The 22,202-nt window shown below is 35.7% G+C and overlaps 1 protein-coding gene across 1 annotated transcript; it reads left to right on the forward strand.

Moving 5' to 3' along the window:
- Nucleotides 1-6,616: 6,616 nt before the first annotated feature.
- On the forward strand, nt 6,617-21,476 carry LOC121417249. Its single transcript, XM_041610892.1, has 4 exons — nt 6,617-6,704; nt 10,631-10,781; nt 18,088-18,190; nt 19,984-21,476. The coding sequence occupies exons 1-4, from the start codon at nt 6,660-6,662 to the stop codon at nt 20,240-20,242; spliced, it is 558 nt and encodes a 185-aa protein (XP_041466826.1). The 5' UTR covers nt 6,617-6,659; the 3' UTR covers nt 20,243-21,476.
- The last annotated feature ends 726 nt before the right edge of the window (nt 21,477-22,202 follow it).

A 22,202-nucleotide genomic window follows, 5' to 3' on the forward strand; every position in this document is an offset into this window, starting at 1 on the left:
GTTAAGACAAGCTTTCATTTCCACTTCCACTATTTATATGGTAATACATGTAAAACCACTTCATTTTGATGTCAAACTGTTCCATCCCGTGTTGCATATTTGCTGTCATTCTGAGAAGATAATTCTTAAGGTAAGATTCCCGGGTAAGATTATTAATTTGTTTTGTTGTTCATAAACCAAGTCCTACTGTATATCGCTATCATAAAGCAAGTCCTACTGTATATCGCTATAACACACATGACTAGGGATGTGATTGGTCTCACTCAGTTTTCTGCCAAAATATGAAAATGTGTAAAGGAGAGATACGTGGGATCTATACATGTATAAGTTACATTATCATTATTAGTATTTACCCCCCCCCCCCAAAAAAAAAAAAGGAAGAACAAAAAGAAGGGTTTGTAACTTCACATGCACGTATGAATTCGTTTATCTCTTGGCTCATTATAAATTTGCTATAAATTATTGTTATAACCAATCAAGAAGGAAGTGCATATTATCATTTCAAGGATTGATTGTTTTATGACTCTTATTGACTCTATATATATTCCACAGACTAAGGGTAACAAGTGACATTGTGATAAGTAGCAAAAGCACAGCCTCTTCCTCCTGATGTTCAAAGTATGTTAAAAGATCCTCTCACCAAAGACATAATGGTTGTTGAGATAACAGAGAGAGACTCTGTTTTGGAATAACTTTGTATACGCTGTTCTTGGTGAAATATATAGGTAGACCTTGTACCGATTAACCTGCAGAGGACCCGGCCTCTATTATTTATCATTGGGATAATTGTTTTAAAGATTTCACTGTCCACTACTGGCATCAGTCCATTTTAATTCATGTAGGTGTGGTTAATCATTGTACCCATTGAATGAAAATACTCCTTTGCATTTTTTTTACAATTTCACTTTGAATTTTACAATTCCGGATTCATGGTAGGGCGCCCTCTTTAACCCTCAATAGACTGGTCTATTTCGAAGTCTAAGGAGACTTATGATCTCGGCCGTCGATCGCGCGATCGCGACGAAAATTGGCACATGCATTACCCATGGCATTACCTACAAAACTATAACATCAAATTCTGCAAAAAAAATCTCATGTCTCATTAATTATCCTAATTTATGCGGAAAACCATAAGTTTGCTCTAATTAATAAAATAATGCCCCTGAAATGCTTATTTTTTTCACATACTCTAGATAGGCATCTGATCAAATTTATTTTAAAAAATTTCAACATCACATTTATTTTCTTATGTATTCTATTGTTTTCTAAATTTCTTATGTATTTCTTTGTTTTGCGAATTTTTGTTCTTTTTATTGTTTTTTCAATGGAAATTGTCAGGGGCTTTATTTTGACCATAAAAAAGATAAAATTAATTGATTTTAAGCAGTAAAAGGAAAAATAATGATACATTTATGAATTTTGGCTGAAAACACTATTTGCATTGGATTTGTACACATATTCACGTTTTTGAGTAATTTGGGGTCTGCATGCACTTACGAAATGTTGTGTAATTTCGAAACCGAGTACCTGGGGGTCACAATTTTGGTCTCAAAAGTTGCGCGCGACTTGAAAGTAAAAAGTCAGTGAGCGACGCGGTCAAAAAATTTTGCGCGGCGGATTTATCGCGAAAAATGTCGAGGGGGGGGGGGCTGAATCAGCCCCCAGTCTTTTTAGGGTTAAGCGATACTCAAGTCACAAATTGAAATGTTTGTACTCCGAGCACAGACTTTTTTTCTTGCTTGCCTGTTTATGTGTTTGCTGTTTGCTAATATGCTTCCTTATTGCTGAAATTTCTCTAAAACTAGTTTCTGAAAATTTGAAAATTATTGTAAAATTAGAAACATGTAATTTCTTCTCAAATGTTAACAGCCAATCAGAAAACAGTATTTTAATGACGTCATCAATATTTGAAAATACTTTTATTAAATTCTACGGGTGAAATTACCCCTATTTACCAAATTTAATCGTACAATATGTGAATAAAGGGTTTTGTCGCACTTAGTGTTCATTCTGGCCCACTGAGCGTCGCCATGAACTTTTTAAAGATCGTACTACTGACGGAGTTCATAACGTTACTCTTTTACATCGTTCATGATGATATACATCTTCTCTCCAACCTCAATTTTTTTGTCTTTGCAACTTCGTCGGGAGATGCTTCTTTTATTTTTTTGCTTAGATATAAAAAGTACATTTCTCAAAATAGTAATGAAGTGATTTGAAAACGCTAGCTCCCCAAAACATGTTAATAACATGTTCCGAATCAACGCGCGTGCTTGCGACTTCTACTACATTTGGATTGGACTTGCGACTTTAAGATGATGCGTCGTATGAGATCAAAAGATCATGCCAATAATTCTAAATAGCTAGCACCTTAAAATGCTTATAAAATATGTCCCGCCGATCTTTCATTAACCTGTGATCTATGAGAATTATTTTCATTTTATTTTCTTTTTGCGACTTTGCTTGGAAGATGCGTCATTCGTTTATCTTTCTACTAAAATCAGTCTGTTTTTTAACACCTCAAAACCCCTTTAAAACATGTTCCAAACGATCGCGCATGTTTGCGACTTTCAATTCAATGCATTCGTCTTTTTGACTTTGTCATGAAGATGCGCGCGACCGCGAACAAAATTTTAGTCTACAGGGCGTATCGAAAAAAAGGAAATCCAAATTTGATCAATAATAATTTCAAAAATATAACGATGGCAATAGTGGGATTTGTATCAACAGCTAGATCAATTCATCACCTTTCTTATAATAGCACTCTTAGCTCGTCACGCTCACGCATCACTGAACACCATTGTTCTGAAAAAAGTATTACAAAATTTCAAGTGGTTTACTCTCACGCATCTTTCATTTTCAAAATTAAACTTTTTTAGGATGAAGACAAAATGATGAAACATATCAACAATTATTCATTTCCAAACTTTGTTTATTTTTCTTCACTTCTTGATCATTTCTTTTTTTAAATGTCTGTAACAAATAAGAATAAGTCTCTGAACTCTTTAAGCTAATGCTGATGAAATGAGAAAGAAAACGTGAGTGTGATGAAACCATATTTTTTGCTTATGCTCCAAGTCCCTTGATGTGTCCCCCTCCTCTCTCCAAACAAAGCTGACACCGTCCTGCGCTGGATCCCATTCATGACATGTCTCACTTGTTCAGGGTTTGCCCTCAATCTGTCCACCTCAATTTGAATTCTCTCCCTTAGTTCTTGAAGGGTACCGGTTGGTGTGACAGAGACTCTGTCCTTCAAGTATCCCCAAAGGAAAAAGTCGCAGGGTGTCAAGTCAGGTGATCTTAGCGGCCATTCCACTGCTTGGTGCATCGCAATCACTCGCTGATAGAAGAACTCCCTGAGTCGATCTGTCACTGCTCCAAGTCGATGAGCTGGAGCTCCATCTTGAGCCCACCAGAGATAGCGGAACATTCCATTTTCTTGCCTTGGGAAATCGTTCTCCAACTGTGGGACAACTTGCTCGTTGACCATGCGGAGGTAGATTTGACCATTAGCGTTTGCTTCAATCAAAGTAGAATGGGCCTAACACTGCGCCGTTTCCACAAAGACCAACCCATATCGTAACCTTCTGTCTGCTGCACCTCTTCTCAAAGTTGAAGGCAGGAGGATGCCAAGACGGAGCGTAGTGGACGTTGTTCTTCCTATTTGCCCCTTCGTTGAATGCAAATGCTGCTTCATCACCAATAACCAGAATCCTGATGAATCTTTGGTCTCTGTTGCAACGCTGCAGAATCCACTGAGAGAAATCACGTCTTCTGTTCAGATCTGCCGGCATGAGTTCATGATGAACATGTAGCCGATATGGATGGTAATTAAGATCAAGCCTTGTGATCCGGTTAAAGGAAGCCTGTGTGAGCCCAACTCCATTTCTGCGAGCACTTGTCTGATGAGGATGGTGTTCCAGTTGCTGACGGACAGCCTCAATATTTTCCTCTGTCCTTGCTGACTTTCTTCTTCCGGATCTCCCTTTGTTCAGATTATGGCTCGTTCCTAATTCTGTTTCATACTTGCGCACATTAACCCAAATAGTCTTCTTGGTAGGGGGGGGGGGGGGGTCCCTATCCGGAAACATTAAATGAAATGCTTCTTGGGTCTGGAGATAACTCCTTGTCTCATGATACTTTTTTACCAAGAAAGATCTTTGTGTAGTTGTGAGTTGCAACATGTTGGAAATCATGGAGTAGGAGCCTTGTTTAGTTAAATGAATAGACATTTCTAATTCATTCACCAAATTCAAAAGTCATTGGAATGCTTAACTGAAATCAATTGAATTGCTAATCATTTTGTGGCACATTCAAAGAAACCACTCAATAGGCAATGAAAGTGAACCACCGTGTCTTTTGTATGAATATTTCAAAAGAATGGTATTCAGCGAAGCAAGGACCCTGTAAGCTATGTTAGGTGTCATTGAAAAGAGAAAGAGTTGTAGTTTCTAGTGATATGACTATTATAATAAAATAATCTATATTTTTCAAATTATACTCGATCAAACTTGGGTTTCCTTTTATTTGATACACCCTGTATTACTTTGTTTTTTAACATCGCCGATTCGAATTTCGATTCGATTTCGATTTTACAAGCTTAACTGCCGATCCGATTTAAGATTTGATTTTTTATCCGATTTACAACATTACAGTCTTTTCCCTCCTATTCAAAACCACTCTGCCACTTATAGACAGTTCTAATTTTAAAATCGATAAAAAATAGTATTTTATATCGATTTTAAAAGTTCAAACATATTTAAGACAGTTGGCTAGCCACGATATCTCCTCATCAATCCCCATTACTCACTCCTCCTTTAGGGCTCTCCTTGTATTAAACAATATTAAAATCCCGTAGACGGAGCCGTAAAGGAGGACTAAATAATAAGGATTGACAATGCGATGTCGTGGCTAGCCAACTGTCTGAAAGTGGTAGAGTGGTTTTGAAGGAAAAGATGGGTTGTTGATGGAATATTTGTTTGATTATGAATATCAAATTGATTATGAAATCGATTTTGAAATCAATTTCAAAATTGATTCAAGTTCAATTTTAGATCAATTTTAGTAGTAGTTTAAAGGCCCATTCATTTTTACTAATGCTGATAAGAAGTTAGTTTGGTTGTCAAAGCATTATTTTTCCTGCGTCTAAACTGTGTCCGAGGGACTGTTTTAATTTCGGAAGGTAGGAGAGAGAGAGAAATTGACAATTTTAAGAGCAACATTTTAAAACGCCGATCGGAAAGATCGTATTCATAGCTCATTACGTATATGCATTACACCACGGATGGCAATGCATACCTCTGAAGGAAATACTTTCGGACGGGCTGCAGACCAAATGGCACTATATAAAGTACGTTGGATCTACCTCGGCTCGACTCACGCTAGATTGCTCCATGATACCCATGCACGTCGTGTCCGACCGCGACCGGGTCCCTCCTTGGGGCCATTGCGTGCTGGCATATCCACATATATGAATGGTGCAATAATATCGATGTGGCAGATATGGCAAGTTCCGACTCGGAGCCCCCGTATAGGACAAAGTAGAAGTCCGGATCTATTCTAAGTTAGTTGAGCCACATGGCTAATTTGCGTGTTTGTTGCGTTAAACCATTAGTCGAGTACATTTTATTTAAGGCAACTGCCGGCTTAAAACGAGGGTTGCATTTCAATTTCATTTTATTTTCCCAGCGTGTTTTTCCCATTGAAGACACCGTTATAACAAAAATTCGCACCGAAATTAAAAAAAAAAATCGCCAAAAATCCAAAACCCGAGTGATTTCGAACGCGACGCAAGTGATTACGAACCAGCCCGCGACGCTAGTGTTTATAATAAGCCTGTTTGGCCTTTTAGCAAGGTCCTGTTAAAATAGAATAGCACTATTGTACATGAAAGATGAAAGAGTAACATAATAAATGAATTGAATAGCATTGAAAGCAAAATTTTCACTAATATAATAATTTTCAAAGATATCCTAATATTCTTATTTTTTAGGAATGGTTGAAATGACACTTCGTTACCCCATAGCCAACTCAAAAGGAGTACAAATTATTCAAGAGTATCATCATAACATTGATATAGTAAATTAACAAAAATGTATGAAGGAAATTCGGAATTGACATATCATTGAACATAACACATTAGACTTAAACATGGAATGTAGTGGAAACTTTGCTCGGAGTACAAATCATATCATAAGAATATCATTAGTCAGAAACATATTGAAGAACCCCAGTCATCAACACAATCATGTGGAGATTATTAGAGTACAATGGAACAAAAGCATCTGATACTTATTGAAATAAATTGTAAAATTTCTTGTAAATCAATTTAAATGTTTGGATAGTTTGTGCATATTTGAATAAATTTGGGGTATGTCGTTTTATCCTTTGACACCAGGAAAATATAAAGCTTGTTTGAAAATTGATAGGTAAGCGACGGGTGTGACTACGTTTAGGCTATAGGGTTAGGGTCCACACAAACTCTCTAGTCCTTGAGACTAAATTAATTTTCACATTTTCAAACCTTCAAATTCTTCATTACCTTTCATATACACAATGTAAATAAACGCTTTTTACTTTCCCTACCCCACCAGGCCCCGACTGGATATACAGCTCCATTCGAAGGAGATGACTTCCTGTTTGTGTGGGGATCTGGCCCAATGGAGATTACTTGTCCACAAAGCACCATGGGTGATTCTCCAAAGGTAACATTCACGTGTATATAAATTGATTACGGGTGTTTGGAGCGATAAGGATATATTTTTGGATTTCCTATTTGTTTGAATATTATCAATGCTCTAAGAATTACGCGAAAACGGCATACTTGCTTATTTTTTTTCATGAAGCAAAGGAGAGAAGTTGAAAGTGGTAGCGCAAAGGAGAGAAGTTGAAAGTGGTAGCGGGAGGGGCAAGGAAAAAGGGTAAATTTTTATTCGAAAATTTGCTCTATCCTAAAGGGCAAGTTGACCCCAACAAAACAATTATTTGAATAAAAAGACAAAAAAGTATAACGAGCATAACATTGGAAAATTTCATCAAAATATGATGTAAAATAGGAAAGGATGTACACATCCTGGTCGCATGCAACTGACGAGTCTGATGACGTCATCCATTCACTATTTCTTTTTATTTTGTTATATGAAATGCCAAATATTCTAATTTTCTCCTCGTTGTCAATTGAAGCAGACATATTTCTCCCTAAATATGTGCAACTAGCATTATTTTACAACCATATTGTCGGTGTTCATCCGAACTGTCGATTCAGTCAATTTGTTAAAAAAAATCTCGATTTTGAGATTTTTGCAGAAAATGATAGTACAGATCCTATTGTAATAATAATAATGTTTCTAGGCAGCAATTTATTTTAGTTTCATAGATAGGGGGTTTTCCCGACGATGCCGTACAATTTTTTTCAATAAAATTCGCAAATCCCATTGTAAACGTGTACACTAGCAGACCGATAGACGTTTTGACCGCGATTTAAATGCGCGCGGTCAGCCAAAACTGTCGTATCGGCCATCTGCACTACATTGACGTTGCACGTGAAAATTAGCGATACGACGTTTTGACCGGCCGCCCTATGGCGTTTTTTTTTGTACGGGGGAACTCTTAACCGCTCAAACTGAAATTAAAAGCATGTGGCTCTTTTGCGATATTTTCTATGATCCTTGCTTATGTGTAGAAATAAGGATTCCATTGTCAAGCATTTTTCTCGGTCTTTCAAACCATGCAATCCGACCTTTCGTTTGAGGACGCGCACGCTAATTTACAACGGTAGTTGATTTTAGAAGGGACTTTTTATGGCCCGTCATCATGCTCGTAAAACTCTGTCCTGCAATGCAAATTGTGGGAAATGAGATTTTTTTTCGTTTCGCATCTGCGACGGAAGCATTCAATATGCGTTTCGTGTGCAAAATTCTGGTTGCTACTATGGTAGCAGCGATATATCCGATTGAAGACGACTTTCCAAAGCCACATTTCACTCCTCCTAGAGCTCGAGAGGCCGCCCGGGGGCGGAAACTTTCAGTATTTGATGTAAGTTTATGTAACTGGGAAGGAAAACGGTTTAAAGAGATGTGCATTACTTTTACATTTATATTTTACTATACTATAATAGGTCCATGGTCAAACTTTACTCTACTTTTATTTATTACTATACTACTATAATAGGTCCTTGGTCATAGCTTATTCGTGTATCCTGAGATCAATTCTTGGAAGTCGCTGGTGAACCGTAATTTCAATGATTGCAATTTATAATTATTTCAGTGCATTGTGCGATATAGGAAATGCTATGTCTTGTCCCGCTGCCTCCCTTTCTCTCCGGAGGTAATCTCCCCTTTCTGTTCTCTCTCCCCTCTCTGCACTTCTTGCCCCTCCTTCTCTCTTTCTCTCTCCCAGCAAGCGACGGGGATTTGTTTAATGTCACCCGCAACGTTAGGGCGCGCACATAATGGGACACTAACTTGGAACGATTTTTGTGATAAGTACGGCGAACATGTGGTTGGTAATTGGTTATATCTCCAGAAAATGCACGTATATGCAGCTAAATTTGGTATCGGTGTAAAGCATGAACTATTACAAATGCCGTCATGGTATTTATAGCGTAGTAATCGGCAGCAATTTGTAAACGAAATGCTTATGAAAAAAAGCTATAACCCCCCATTGTCATATGGTTTCGTCCAAAATTACCTCTGAAGTGATTAGCATTTTATCTTGGAAGTCTTCGATCACTTTAAACAATCGCTCATCAAAAAGCACCGTGAATTGGAACTACATTAAGCAATATTTATGGTTAAAACAGTGAAATATCAAAAAAAAAAAAAAAAAAAAAAACGTGTGGTTTACACATGCGGTAGCCGTAAAGGGGCATTTTCCGGTAATATTGAATAAAATGGGCAACTGATAATCCATTTCATGGAGAAATATTGTATGGACACATTCTTCAGGTTCTTCGCTTTGCTTAGAACATGAAAAAAAAAATTGTTTCACGACCACAAAAAACAGTTTTGGCGCGCTTTTGCTCTCTCCCGGCACGATGTGCGTCGTATGTGTGATTCGACGGTTCGGATAACCCCTGGAGCTATGGTTCAGTCAAGTTGGCAAAAAGAAGTAAACACGACTTGGACAAGAATCTTTTTAAGGATATCGTACACCGTAGAAGTTCATGTGTTTGTGACCAATAACTTCAGCTCAGTACCTCAATATCAGTATCGTATTTGCGGAGAGAGAAATACATGTTGAAATAAATGGGATATAACGAAGTGGGATGTACACTAAATTCAACAGAAATCAGGTCAAATATGTCGAATGTGATTATGTTATTACAGTAGTCACAATTCGCTTGTTTGTGAGAACAGTAGTCTCGCACATTTTAAAGGCACTTGCCGGCTTAAAACGAAACTCAAATTTCAATTTAATTTCACTTTTCCAACGTGTTTGTCCCATTAAAGACACAGACAAAAATCGCATCGAAACTCGAGAACCCGACTGATTAGTATAAGCCATACATTGTCCCGTTTTCAAGGCTAAAAAATGACAGTTAGGGAGCTCGCAGTGTGCGCTCTTAATATTTGATTGGAGAGTTGCCTATGTTCATGAACATAATTACAAAAAGTGACAAAAATTTTCATTTTGGCTATACTGTCGAAACCAATCACCTCCGCGTTTACAGTTTGCTATTTGTGAATATACTTCATGATTTCGGATACTGTCCTTTAAAATTGTCCCTTTACATGTAAGTATACAAGAAAATGGCCTGTTATTCACAATCACATAAATCAATTAATCATTTTCATGTTTACACAAAGTGATCAAAGATGAAAGAAGTTAGGCTCTTTCTCCTCTTTTGTATTGTTTATTGAGACCTCCATCATGTTCTTTGTTCTTAAGTGTGTTAAAGAAGCCCTGTTTAAAAATTTAAGTATTAACGATTTTAGCTGGTACTTTGTGCTCGAATTATTTGATCTGCCAAAATCCAAATTTCGCTTGAAGTCAAGAGTTGCTATTTCAAATGCACATCTTGTTCATGATTTTTACAAAATAAGTTTCGATTTATTCCATATTTTTTTACAATAATTATAATAGAAAAAGTATTGATCGGCTAATATTCCTCCTAAGCACATAACTGTTCGTGTTCCTTCAAACGTTATCTGCACTGAATGTCCTTTTGTATATATTGGTGCGCCTTGCGTCATGTCAAATTATCAAATTTGTTCTTAATTTGATCGAATTGCCTCTCATTTTCATTAATTATCCATTTGCAGATGGAGAATAATTGCTCGCAATTGGTTTTCAACAGAGACATTATACGATAATTCGATGATTTTTAAAATGATAATTTAATGCGTATTTTACCTTATGCCGTTATCGGCAATATTCAACATGATTATTAGTTTTTTTTTAGTTTGATGTATCAGAAGAATGACAATTTTAATTTGGATCAAATTTTATATAGTGACCAATGCGTACGTGCCTCGCCCTTTGCAAAGGCATGACATAATCGTCATTATAATCATTTAAAAAAATATATCACAGCAATAAACGTAATAATAATGAATGAATGACACATCATATCTTTTTTTCATATCGAACTTATTGAGCTAACACTTTCTATATTTGTCATATATAACAGGTTCTCGAAGAAATGGTGATACGCTACTGTAAAGACCACAAACCAACATTCGAATTGGACACAACAAATACCCGAGAAGCTAAGATGAACGTCAAGTTTATCTTGAAACAGAGCACAAGAAGTGAACTCCTGGTCCCAATGAATTTGATTGGTAGCTCTTCATGTCGTATAATTCAGTGCATGAATATACAAAAGGCCAAGTCCATAACAAGTTCATTTTCAGGAAAATTAAAGAACAAATTATATTTTTCAAAGTTGGCCAATTAAAGTATAGTTACCCAAAAGACATCAGAGAATATCATAAAACAAATTTAAGTGTACATTTCTTATGAGAATTGTTACTCACATTTATTGTGGGCTGGGCCTCTTGTCTGTCTGGTGGACTTGTCTCGTTCTTAGATTCATATAAACTTGGGTCATTCTTTCATTCTTATACATGTTATAGTAGAAGTAATTAGGGAGAGGGCACCCCTCATGGATCTATAATCAATTGGCAAAAGAGAGCAGGGACAGGGTAAAACTAGTTTTTTTCGCCTATATTGATATTTTTGAAAATCACATAAATGAGATATACTTGCTTAACTGGCTGAGGTTTATGAAACCTAGACCTACCTCATCAGAGGAGAAACAAGAGATTTTAGCAACCTTTATCCTACGGGTGCCACTCCCAACACGGAACTGAACATGGCGGTAGGTGCTTATAACACTGATTCTACGTATAGAATGCGACATGTACGTTAGATTTTGAGAAAAGTTTATGGGCTTGATGAAACGTCTAAGAAAGTGGATATGATTGGGCAAAAAGCAATTATTATTGAAGAGAGCAAGGAGTTGAATATTTGGAAACTGAATTTACAGAAATGAAAGAAGGAGTGAAAGAAATCAAGGTGAAAAAAGCGGACATAAATTATGTAAATGAGCTTCGTAGGAATGTTGTCGACTTGAGGAACCGTGGTAAACGGAATATTGTTGAGCTATACGGCATTCCTGAAGGGGAAGAAGGAGACACGTACGACTGTACTGCATAGGCCCTGTCATTCTTCGCTGATCATCTCAATGTTCCGGATGCAGAGATTGAACGTGCACATAGAACACCTAGTGGGAAACGCATACTTCGCTAATCGAAAGAAGGACCAGTGGAGCCACCCCAAAACCATGTCAAGCTCTCCGATTCACGGTTAGAGACAACATACTGAAACGCAGCGCAACATTGAAAGATGTTGGTATTAGAGGTCATTAGGTGGGCATTAGCGACGACACAGAAAACTGATGGAAAGAGTAAAACAGTTACGACAGCAAAACAAGTTTGCTTATATCCCGAATTCTGTCCCCCGTCTGATTAAATACAAAGATGGACCAAAGGACACTCCTGGTGCTCTAAAAACATTACGAGTGTAAGACTTATAAAACTGTAAGTAAGGATCAGGCCTAACTGCATTACAAAATTTACTATAATTTTCTTTCATCAGTCATATCAATCAATCAAACAAATTAATAAAATAGCAATACAGTGAATACTTGTTGGAAGTATTTTCTATGTATATTCGTGTCAGATGCTCACTTTTACCATTGAATTGTTAAAGTTATCTTAAAGGCATAATAAGTAAACTGTCCCTGCTCTCATTTTAACCTGAAAAGGAAATTGAACCCTCTTGTAGATTTTTTTTCGTAGGCAAGCATTAGGATAAATCTACCATGTACGTTCTTTATTCACTTTTTTACTCTTTTTTTCCATACTATCCTATAAGTCTATGATAAAATCTCAACTCTTTATGAAGAATGAATATGCAAGTATATTTGTATGTAATCCCACGCATAGATATATTATTACTTGTAGTATTAGAAGCATACTTACAATCTTACAATGTTATGACAGAAAATGTAATTGACATAAGAATATGCACTCTAAACGTAAGAGGGTTAGGCAATTCCTTTGAAAGACGATAAATACTTAATTGGATTAGAAACTCTGATTTTCATATTATCTCATTTCAAGAAACACATAACACTCCAAACACTGAAAAGATATGGTGTCTAGAATGGGGCTTTAAAATTGTATTTAGTCACAGTAGATCGGACAGTGCATGAGTATGTGTATTGTTTAAACCTTCTGCTGCCTATGATATGTTAAATGTTACACGTGCTGACTCTGGAAGGATTCTTATTGTTATTTTGAATTTGAATGGTACATCCGTTACCGTTGCCAATGTGTACGGCCCAAGCATTGACGATGATGCATTTTTGTTCAGATTACACACTATGTTAAATGAGAAAAGGGAAGATCAATTTATTATCGAGGGTGATTTTAACACTGGGTTAGATGCTGCAATAGATAGGTACCTGAATCCAATTAAAAACCACCCTAAATGTAACTATGCAATTAAAAATATTATTTTAGATATAGACTTAATAGATATTTGGGGAACCTTAAACACATATAAATATAAGTGGAGTTCACCAAATTTTACCAGAAAAAGTCAATTGGATTATTTTCTTATATCGAGAAGCCTTGCATCATCTATTGAAATATCAGATAATATTATTTGGCTACAAAACTGATCACTCTCTCGTATCCCTGTCATTGAGAAAATATGTGCCAAAAAAAAGAGTACCAGGTTTCTGGAAACTGAACACTTCTTTACTTAAAGGACAAGTCCACCCCAACAAAAAGTTGATTTGAAAAGAGAGAAAAATCCAACAAGCAAAGCACTGAAAATTTCATCAGAATCGGATGCAAAATAAGAAAGTTATGGCATTTTAAAAACTCGCTTAATTTCACAAAACAGTTATATGCACATCCTGGTCGGTATGCAAATTGGCAGACTCACTATTTATTTTGTATTTTATTATATGAAATATGAAATATTCTAATTTTTTTCTCCTTGTCCAGTGAAGCAAATTTTTATTTCTCCCAGAACAAATGGAACTACCATTATTTTAAGAGTTTATGGTTAAGTTAATTTGGTCCTTATTGTCAAATTTTCAAAACAGGAAATATAATAATATATTAATATAGGGTATTTATATTGTGCACATATCCACCTTGTTAGGTGCTCGAGGCGCTCCTATATTACCCGGCTAAGCTGGCCGTTTATAGTAATCCAGGATAGGCCCCATAGAAAATTGACCAAACCTTGTTTTTTTATATATACAATATTTTTTAATGGTTTCTTGTAAATTCGAGGGTGCTGATTACGAATCTGAATGATGCCACTCGTGTAACCTTGAGCATTTTCCGCAAATTGGCAAAATCCAATATGGCCGCCAAAAATATGCAAATTACCCATGAAACTCATAAAATTGTCCGCACATTGGCTGTGCAATGCATGAAATTGTGTGGCAGGAGTGAAATACAATCTTAAAACATAATTTTTGACAAAATATTTATCTTCCTGATATTCAAAATGGCCGCCATAAGCCATTGTATACATTATCATGTACAATATGAATAGGGAAAAGTAATTTTCACAAATATGAGCACTAAACTGCAAAAAATCGCGATGTATGAACGAAGTAATATATGCAAATCATCATAACTAATGAAATATATTACTTATTATGTTAAATATGGGAACATTGCTGTATTTCGATATCTAAAATAGCCGCGACTGGCCCAAACATGCAGTAATGCGTACAATAGCAATGGCCGGGGCCAAAAAATGAGAAGATTGAGCATTAAAATGCATATTATTAAGATAAACGAGTGGAATACTGACTAAAAACATTATTGCAAATATGCCTTTTATATGGTAAATGCTGTATTTTGAAATTCAAAAGGGCCGCCATAGCCCCTATATTCATCATGTACAATGCGAATAGAGAAACTAATTTTCACATGAGTTTATAAGAAACATAAAATGCATGTAATTGTGATCTATGAGCAGTGTAGTAAAATCACGCGAAATCGTCATTACGCAAACATGTAATAAAATGAGGTCACCACAGTGAATCGATAAAAGCGAGAGCGCTGCACATTGCCAGCGGTTCACGGAGATTTGCACGCAAAACCTATGAGAAACGAGCGAGAGCGAACGATTCCACGAGCTCTTCCCCCTTCGTTCCCTTCCCGGCGATTTGTCCCAAAACAAAAGGATTTCTGCAAAGTACGATACTTTGTTTTTCAACTTTATTAGCATTCGATCTATCCGCGCCGATTTTTTTTTTTACCGTGGCATTTTGTTATAAATTACCAAAAGAACCTGAAAATCAGATTTGCCGAGCTGAATAAAACGACTGATAGGCGTTTATGACAGCCGTCTTTCACGTAAACTTTTGTATCCGATATGTAAACTTTCATTCTACACGTATTGTACTGATCAATATGCACACAACGTCGTACTTGAAGGTTCGTTATAGTATTAATATTCATAGGTGATAGCAACGGGGAACATAAGATTGACATGTACAATAAAAACCAGTAAAAACTATTTAAAAATGATGAGTCCTTGATGCAGTTCACCGACACAGTGAAGGATCAGGGTCGTCAATTACAAAACAGATGAACATGATGAAATTATAAAACTTACATGACTTGTCCAATATCGCATGAATCATTAATATCCCTTATTTTTCCTTTGGCTTATGACTGTTAAGTGCAGAAAAGGGGGAAACGGTGAATAATTTGGTACTGGCTGTATGGTCCCGTGGTCAGTTAGCATGCATGTTTGTAGGCCTACATTCACAATGATCACGTCGATGGTCAGAGAACAACCTCATTCATCTCAATCCTCTCTTATCATGCTTATCATTACATGTATCATGTGTATACCAGGGAGATGGGGTTTGGTGTGTGCATTAACGTGTGCATACAAGGAAAGATAGCCGAGGTATAGGCCTTAGTTTGTGTGTAAGTTCATTGGGCATGTTGGGTCGTCTCTTCGGTCAAGAGCGTGGGTGATGTGTGCATCATTGCACGGTGCAAGCTTGTGTGTCAAATACGCGCGAAACGACTAATAACAGGCTACAAAAATCACTCGACCATGCTGCCGCTATGCGAATTCGGTGTGCGAAGATTACGTAACTTTCACCGAAATTAACGCTACACCGTAATGACGATTTCTCGTTATTTTACTACACTGATGAGTAAAATATTGTCTGACAACATGTTTTATAGCAAGACATATAAATTATTTTGTCATGCATGAGATAAATACTGTATTATGAAATTCAAAATGGCCCTATATATAGGCCCTAACAGTATTATCTACAATGTGAATAGGGACATATAATTTGTAAGAATTTGGATTTGCTTGACTATGACATCCATATAATCATGTTGTATGAGTAAAACGTTGTTTGAAAACATTTTTTTTATCATCGCATTTCTTCTTTCTTAGAGGCGGTAAATACTGTATTTTGACATTTAAAATAACCTTTACAAGCCCTAACTAAATTATGTAACATGCGAACAGGGAAACAAATTTTCATAAGAGTGATAACTATAAAATGCATATAACTGTGATGTACGGCTAAAGATATTGTCATAAACATTATTTCTAACTAATTACATCACACATGGGTCGTGGACATGTAGAAGGTAATAAGTGCTGTACTTTGAAATCCAAAATGGCTGCCATAGGTCCTAAAGTATTGTGTTCATTGTAACATGGGACATATAATTTTGACAGAATGTGTCTTTGCTTGACTCTAAATATTGTATATTGTGAACTGTGATGTAAAGGTGAATTATTGTCTAAAACCATGGTTTCTGACTAGATATATCATAATGTTGTGTGATTGAGGTGATAAATGCTGCATTTTTAAATTGAAAATGGCCACCATAGGCACATATCGTATAATAAACAATTTGGGTGGAGACAAATGATGTTCACAAAAAGAGCATGTGACAGCCATTTTGAATGCTGAAATACAGTATTTATCACTTAAATCATATAAGATATGATATATTTTATTGTAAATCATGTTTTCAGACAACATACCACTCATATATCACAATTTGACCAAGCAAAGCCAAATTCTATTCAAATGATTTGTTCCCATTCATATTGTGTATAATACCGTAAGGGACTGTAGCGGCCAATTTGACTTAAAAATAACCGTATTCATCACCTAACTGGCAGAATGAATGATATATTTTAATAGAAATTATGCTTTCAGACAATATTGTACTCATAGATCACTATTACGTGTATTTATGGTGCTCACTCCTGTGAATATTGGTTTCCCACTTTGCATTGTACGTAATACGGTTGATGTCGATGGCGGCCATTTTGAAAGTCGAAATACAGAATTTAACACAAACTTGTAACCTGAATGATATATTTCGTTAGAAAATACGTTTTTAGACAGTATCCAATTAATTTATCACATATATATGCATTTATCGCTCACTCTTGTGATTTCTTTTCTCCCATTTATCATTGTGTATAATAGCTTTAGGGCCTTTGGCAGCCATTTTGAATATCAGAATACAACATTCACACCATATATGGCATATTAATGATATATTTCGTTAATAATTATGTTTATAGTCAGTATTCAAACTGTTTAATCGTCATAATAAGCATTTTAGTGATCACTCTTGATAATTTTTTGGCCCCCATTGCCATTGTACGCAATACTGTTTGGGCCAGTGGCGGCTATTTTAGATATCAAAGTACTGCGATTTTCCCATATATGACATTACAAATGATATATCTCGTTAATAATGGTGATTTGCATATATTACTTCGTTCATACATTGCAATTTTTTGTAGTTTAGTGCTCATTTTTGTGAAAATTAGTTTTCCCAATTCATATTGTAAATGATAGTGTATACAATGGCCTATGGCAGCCATTTTGAATATCAGGAAAATAATTTGTTTTGTCAGAAATTATTTTTAAAGATTGTATTTCACTCCTGCCACAAAATTTCATGCATTTCACAGCCAATGTGCGGACAATTTTATGATTTTCATGGGTAATTTGCATATTTTTGGCGGCCAAAGTTGTTCACATGTGACATCACACATCCTTGTCGCATTGCCAATGGAAGGATCTGTATGGCATTATTGATTGCAATATGCAATATTCAAATGCTTATGTCCGTCTCATTATTTGTCAGATTATTTCAAAATTTCTTTGTTCTTAATCTTTGATTTTTTCTGTTTCGGCAGAGACCTACTTGTGTAAAAGGTTTCATTTCCCTTTAAGGTAGAGCAGAATTGAACTTTTTTTAGGCATTTGATTTTCTTTCTAAAATTCATATACTCCCACCAAATGAGTTTTTGGTATACTTTTTGCTCACTCATGCATGAATGAGGAATAGTCTAGGTAATTTCAGAAGAAATAGGGGATGCCTAGCTTTACATTGGTAGGTTGTCTACTGTATTTATAATTAGGTTATGATAAATCATCGATGAATCTCGGCTTTTTTTTCGTTTGGGGGGAAGGGAGACTTGCGGCATATAGCCCCTTAACTACGATATGTAATGCTGGCCATCTTCTCTTCATTTTAGCACTGTCTTACGGAAAGTCAATGAGCGAACCCGTAATTGCGCCCCCCACATCCACAAGTGTACCAACGCAAGATGACTGCCAATTTCACGGATGTCAAAAAAGGTGAGTACAAAATAAAATGTTAGGATGGCTTTTTTACCACTTCCTATCCTCCTTCTCCCTTTCGTGTTTTCTTTTAATTCATTTTTAGATTATTTTAAAACAGCACACATTTTGTATCCTGAAAGAGAAAACTATTGGTGAACCTTAAGTAAGGATGTTCATAATTTGCAATTTTAATGAGGAAACAAACGCTTAATATCAATAATAATGATGGCAATAATAAAAATAATACCAACAAAAGTGATACTAATTATTTGTTCTTGTGAACATATTGCCTTGGTTTAAGAGATACTCTAGGCTGAAAAATTATTTAATTTTGACAAAGTAAAATCCGACTAACGAAGCACTGTAAATTTGTTTGATGAGGTCTGGTAGGAATAAAAAAAAGTTATGATATTCAAAGATTTGCATTATTGCGATGAAATAGTTCTATCGCTATTTGAGAGGTAACGACCAATCAGCGAGCGTATTGCTTCCATTAATGAGCCCTCTATCAAATGATCCCGTGCCACAGAAGCGAGCGGACCTGGTCCCATGACGTCACGCCACCGATGGTGTGTATTGGCGCATCGGCCTCATCGGTAGGCTCATGAATGATTTATATAATCTCGTTTTCAGGTTCAAAATGCCTCGCGACGAAAGTTGCTCGCCATCTAGCTCTCTCGGGGTTGCGCCATTTCCCTCCGTTGGCTGCTAGTTTCGTCTCGGAGTAGTAAAAACAAGTCATGAGGCCTTGAGGTCAAAAGTCTATAATTATGCGTGCGACGCAAGCCATACTGAGCGTCTCTCACTGGCGCGCCTAGCTGGGCTGCCTGCTACCGAACCAGCTAGCTAGTTCCCAGCATATACAGAATGTCAGTTAATTATTTACAAAGTTATGTTTTTTTATGTCATGTGATGAAGAATGATGAAAGACAAGGAATATAATATACAATTAATTATTCTCTGAACAAGGTAAATGTATTCACATTCAGAAATATCAATAGTACCATTCTTCCTTGGGGGTTTGCCACTGGGAGTAGGATACTACTCTTCAGATTTGAACAGTTTAGACAGACATTCGAGCGCCGTTGTATATTTCTGTGTCATTTAACGTCTCTATGATCTTCAGAAAGACTTTTGATACAATACAGCATTCACGTCGCAAAGGAAAATCCTGCCAGATATCCATTTACCTGGGTTTAAGCTAATTGTGAATCTATATTAGTCGTGGTGACTGAAAGGGTTGCATGCACCCCTTTGATATTTTTCTTCTACATTTTCGTCGTCATTCTGTCTGACACAATTCATGAATATTCACATTTAGGTCCGGAGCTGCGGTGGGAAAAAAATTAATTTCGCATCCCAGGGTGGCGAATCATGCTGTACTGACCAGTTGTATGCGAAAGCACGGGATTTTCTCATGTCACAACTTGCGAAATGGTTAGGAACTAGACATGTCGCTGTTACCATACATGTAGCATTATCAAGAATTTTCCATACGAATGGCAGATCTAATGTTGCCGGTGTTGTGGATGCTTAAACTCTGGAGAAAGTCATGAATGGGCACTCAATTAACATAATATGCGTGCAATGCTAAAAAAGTTTGTCCTATTTTGGGGATTTTTATGGTGCTTGCAGTCACTAAGGCCATGGTCTAACTTCAGTTTTAGTTTTCAGTTTAAGTTGGACTTCTCAATATTGGCTACTAGCATGACATTTACAACACAAGATTAATAAATTATCATTATTGGTTTGGTCGGGAATATCCTAATAATTTCTTAATGCATCAATTTCTTCCACAAATCTTACAGGAAAATCCCCGACGATTTGCTAAATAGGTTGGCTAAAGATATCCCAAGCGGCAACTACTACGATTTATGCGAAAAACTTGAATATGGCTTTAACCAGGCCGATAACATATTGGCTAAGCACAAGACCGACTTCACAAAAGCAACGAGAGAATGTTTTGCTGGATGGACTAATAAAGCAACAAGGAATCTGGCTGATTTACACAAAGTTTTGTTTTCAGCTGGATTGGGTGGTAAAATTGACCACACCCGTAAGGTTTGAAAGGTCTCAGTATCATACGTGTCTGTATTGGCATAATATACTGGGGTTAATATCAATATCAGTTTTAAATCTAGGCCAGGCAACGATGCTTACAATTAACCCTGTTCAATTTTATTGGCATGAATCCAAGAGTGTCGGTTCCTATACTGCATTAAGCCTTTGCTGTACATGTGCCTCGCGCCTTTTTTTACTTTCCATGTAAGGGAGAAGTCTATACAGACATCGAGTTAATATGTTGATAAACAGACGTTTAAATTGCACGTGTTTGTAAGAGTCAAATAACTTTATAGTGTTATATTTTCTATCAAATTCTATTTACAAAATAAATCATTTATGATATGGTGAGAATGCTGATGAGTTAATGCACCTTTGAAATAAAGTCGCTTTTAAGAACATCCATTCTGGACAATGCAACGATCAAAGCGTGCAACGCACGATATTGATTGACTCGGCAGGTTTATACTGTTTTGCTTTAATCCCCACCAATAGAACCATTATTCATGTTTACCTTACCATATTAAAGTTGATAAAAATATACTTGGTTAAATCATGACCACTGCCATCTGATAAGTGTACAAACTGGTAATGTCTTTTCTTGCGAAAAAAAAATGTCATCACGATTATCCACATACAAAAATAACACTAATTCTGTTTTGGTTGGTTTCTCTCAAGAAGACAGTTTTACCACCAATTGTAGGAGTGATAGCTATACCCTTTCTTTGTATTAAAGACTATATAGTTTAATCAACGCATAGTGATAATGATAACCTACCCAGCTTTGAATGCCAATGACGCAAGTTTGAAACCTGATATTCCTTTCCAATTGATTCATTTGCCTTTTGCATTATATTCATGATTCGTTAATATTATATTACCGATAGTTATAACACATACTGTATATTAAGCTTTTTATGTTTTTTTGTGATATGTTCATTACCCGGAAGAAATTGTCAAAGCAATAATGCAGTATTTCAAATTTGGAAACATCTTGTGGATTTTAAAAATTTTAATTAAATTCTGTATTTCAATTAATGGTTAGGCCTATTTCTTTCACTTATAGTTTTACAGTGTATTATACAGTATTTTTTTTTTACTAATACTGGTTGACACGCGAATTGTAGATTGAAATGTAGTAATAGAGTTTTATTTCCTAGGAACATTTTCAAAGTTTGTTAAGATCCGAAGATGCATCTATGCTGATTTTATTCATAATATAACTATGAATTAGAATTAAAAAAAATATTTAACCTAAAACTACATCATGTGACCTAATTGGTAATTCTATTACTTCTCAAAATTGTCAATTTCATTTGACCAAATGCGTATACTTTATTGGAATAAAAAGGAGAATCAAATCATAAGGTAAATGTACTAACTGCAATACTGGACCTGAAAATATTTTACACACCTATGTGTTTGAAATATAACTGCCACAAAATGATATGATAAGAACAAAAAAAAAAATATGTGTTTTGCACTGACCTTTTTAGATCGTGGTCTGAAATAAAGTATATATACACATGTTTAATTTTTGCGAAATAAACAAATAAACTTTTTTATAGTAACTGCGCTGCAAAAATGGACCATGTTTATTAAAATAATTATCAATATTATTATTGATTGCATTTAGTGCATTTATTCTTTTTCATTCCAAAATTTAACAACAGATACAATGTATAGCAAAACATACAAAAAATATACACAGAAATGAAAAAAGAACCCATTGGAAAGCAAAGCTTGTTTTTTCGTATGGGATCCCTGCAATAAAAATTAATTAAAGTATATCTTTGATCAATGATATTCAATTCGTAAATTAAAAAAGGTTTGAAAAAGAATACTATTGGGGTCAAGCTTTTTATGCCTACTTACTATGTTACAATTAACAAAAAATATCATATCATACCCATGCACTATTTCGTATAATAGCAATATGAAGCATAAGAAAGAAACCTTATTTTGT

Source organism: Lytechinus variegatus, chromosome 6, assembly GCF_018143015.1.
Source record: "Lytechinus variegatus isolate NC3 chromosome 6, Lvar_3.0, whole genome shotgun sequence".
Classification (NCBI taxonomy): domain Eukaryota; kingdom Metazoa; phylum Echinodermata; class Echinoidea; order Temnopleuroida; family Toxopneustidae; genus Lytechinus; species Lytechinus variegatus.

Coding starts and splice junctions, on each gene's coding strand:
- LOC121417249 (XM_041610892.1), top strand. CDS start 6,660: ATGGAGATTACTTGTCCACAAAGCACCATGGGTGATTCTCCAAAG. Junction 10,782..18,087: donor GGTCCCAATGAATTTGATTG/GTAGCTCTTCAT, acceptor TCTTCATTTTAG/CACTGTCTTACGGAAAGTCA. Junction 18,191..19,983: donor TTTCACGGATGTCAAAAAAG/GTGAGTACAAAA, acceptor CAAATCTTACAG/GAAAATCCCCGACGATTTGC.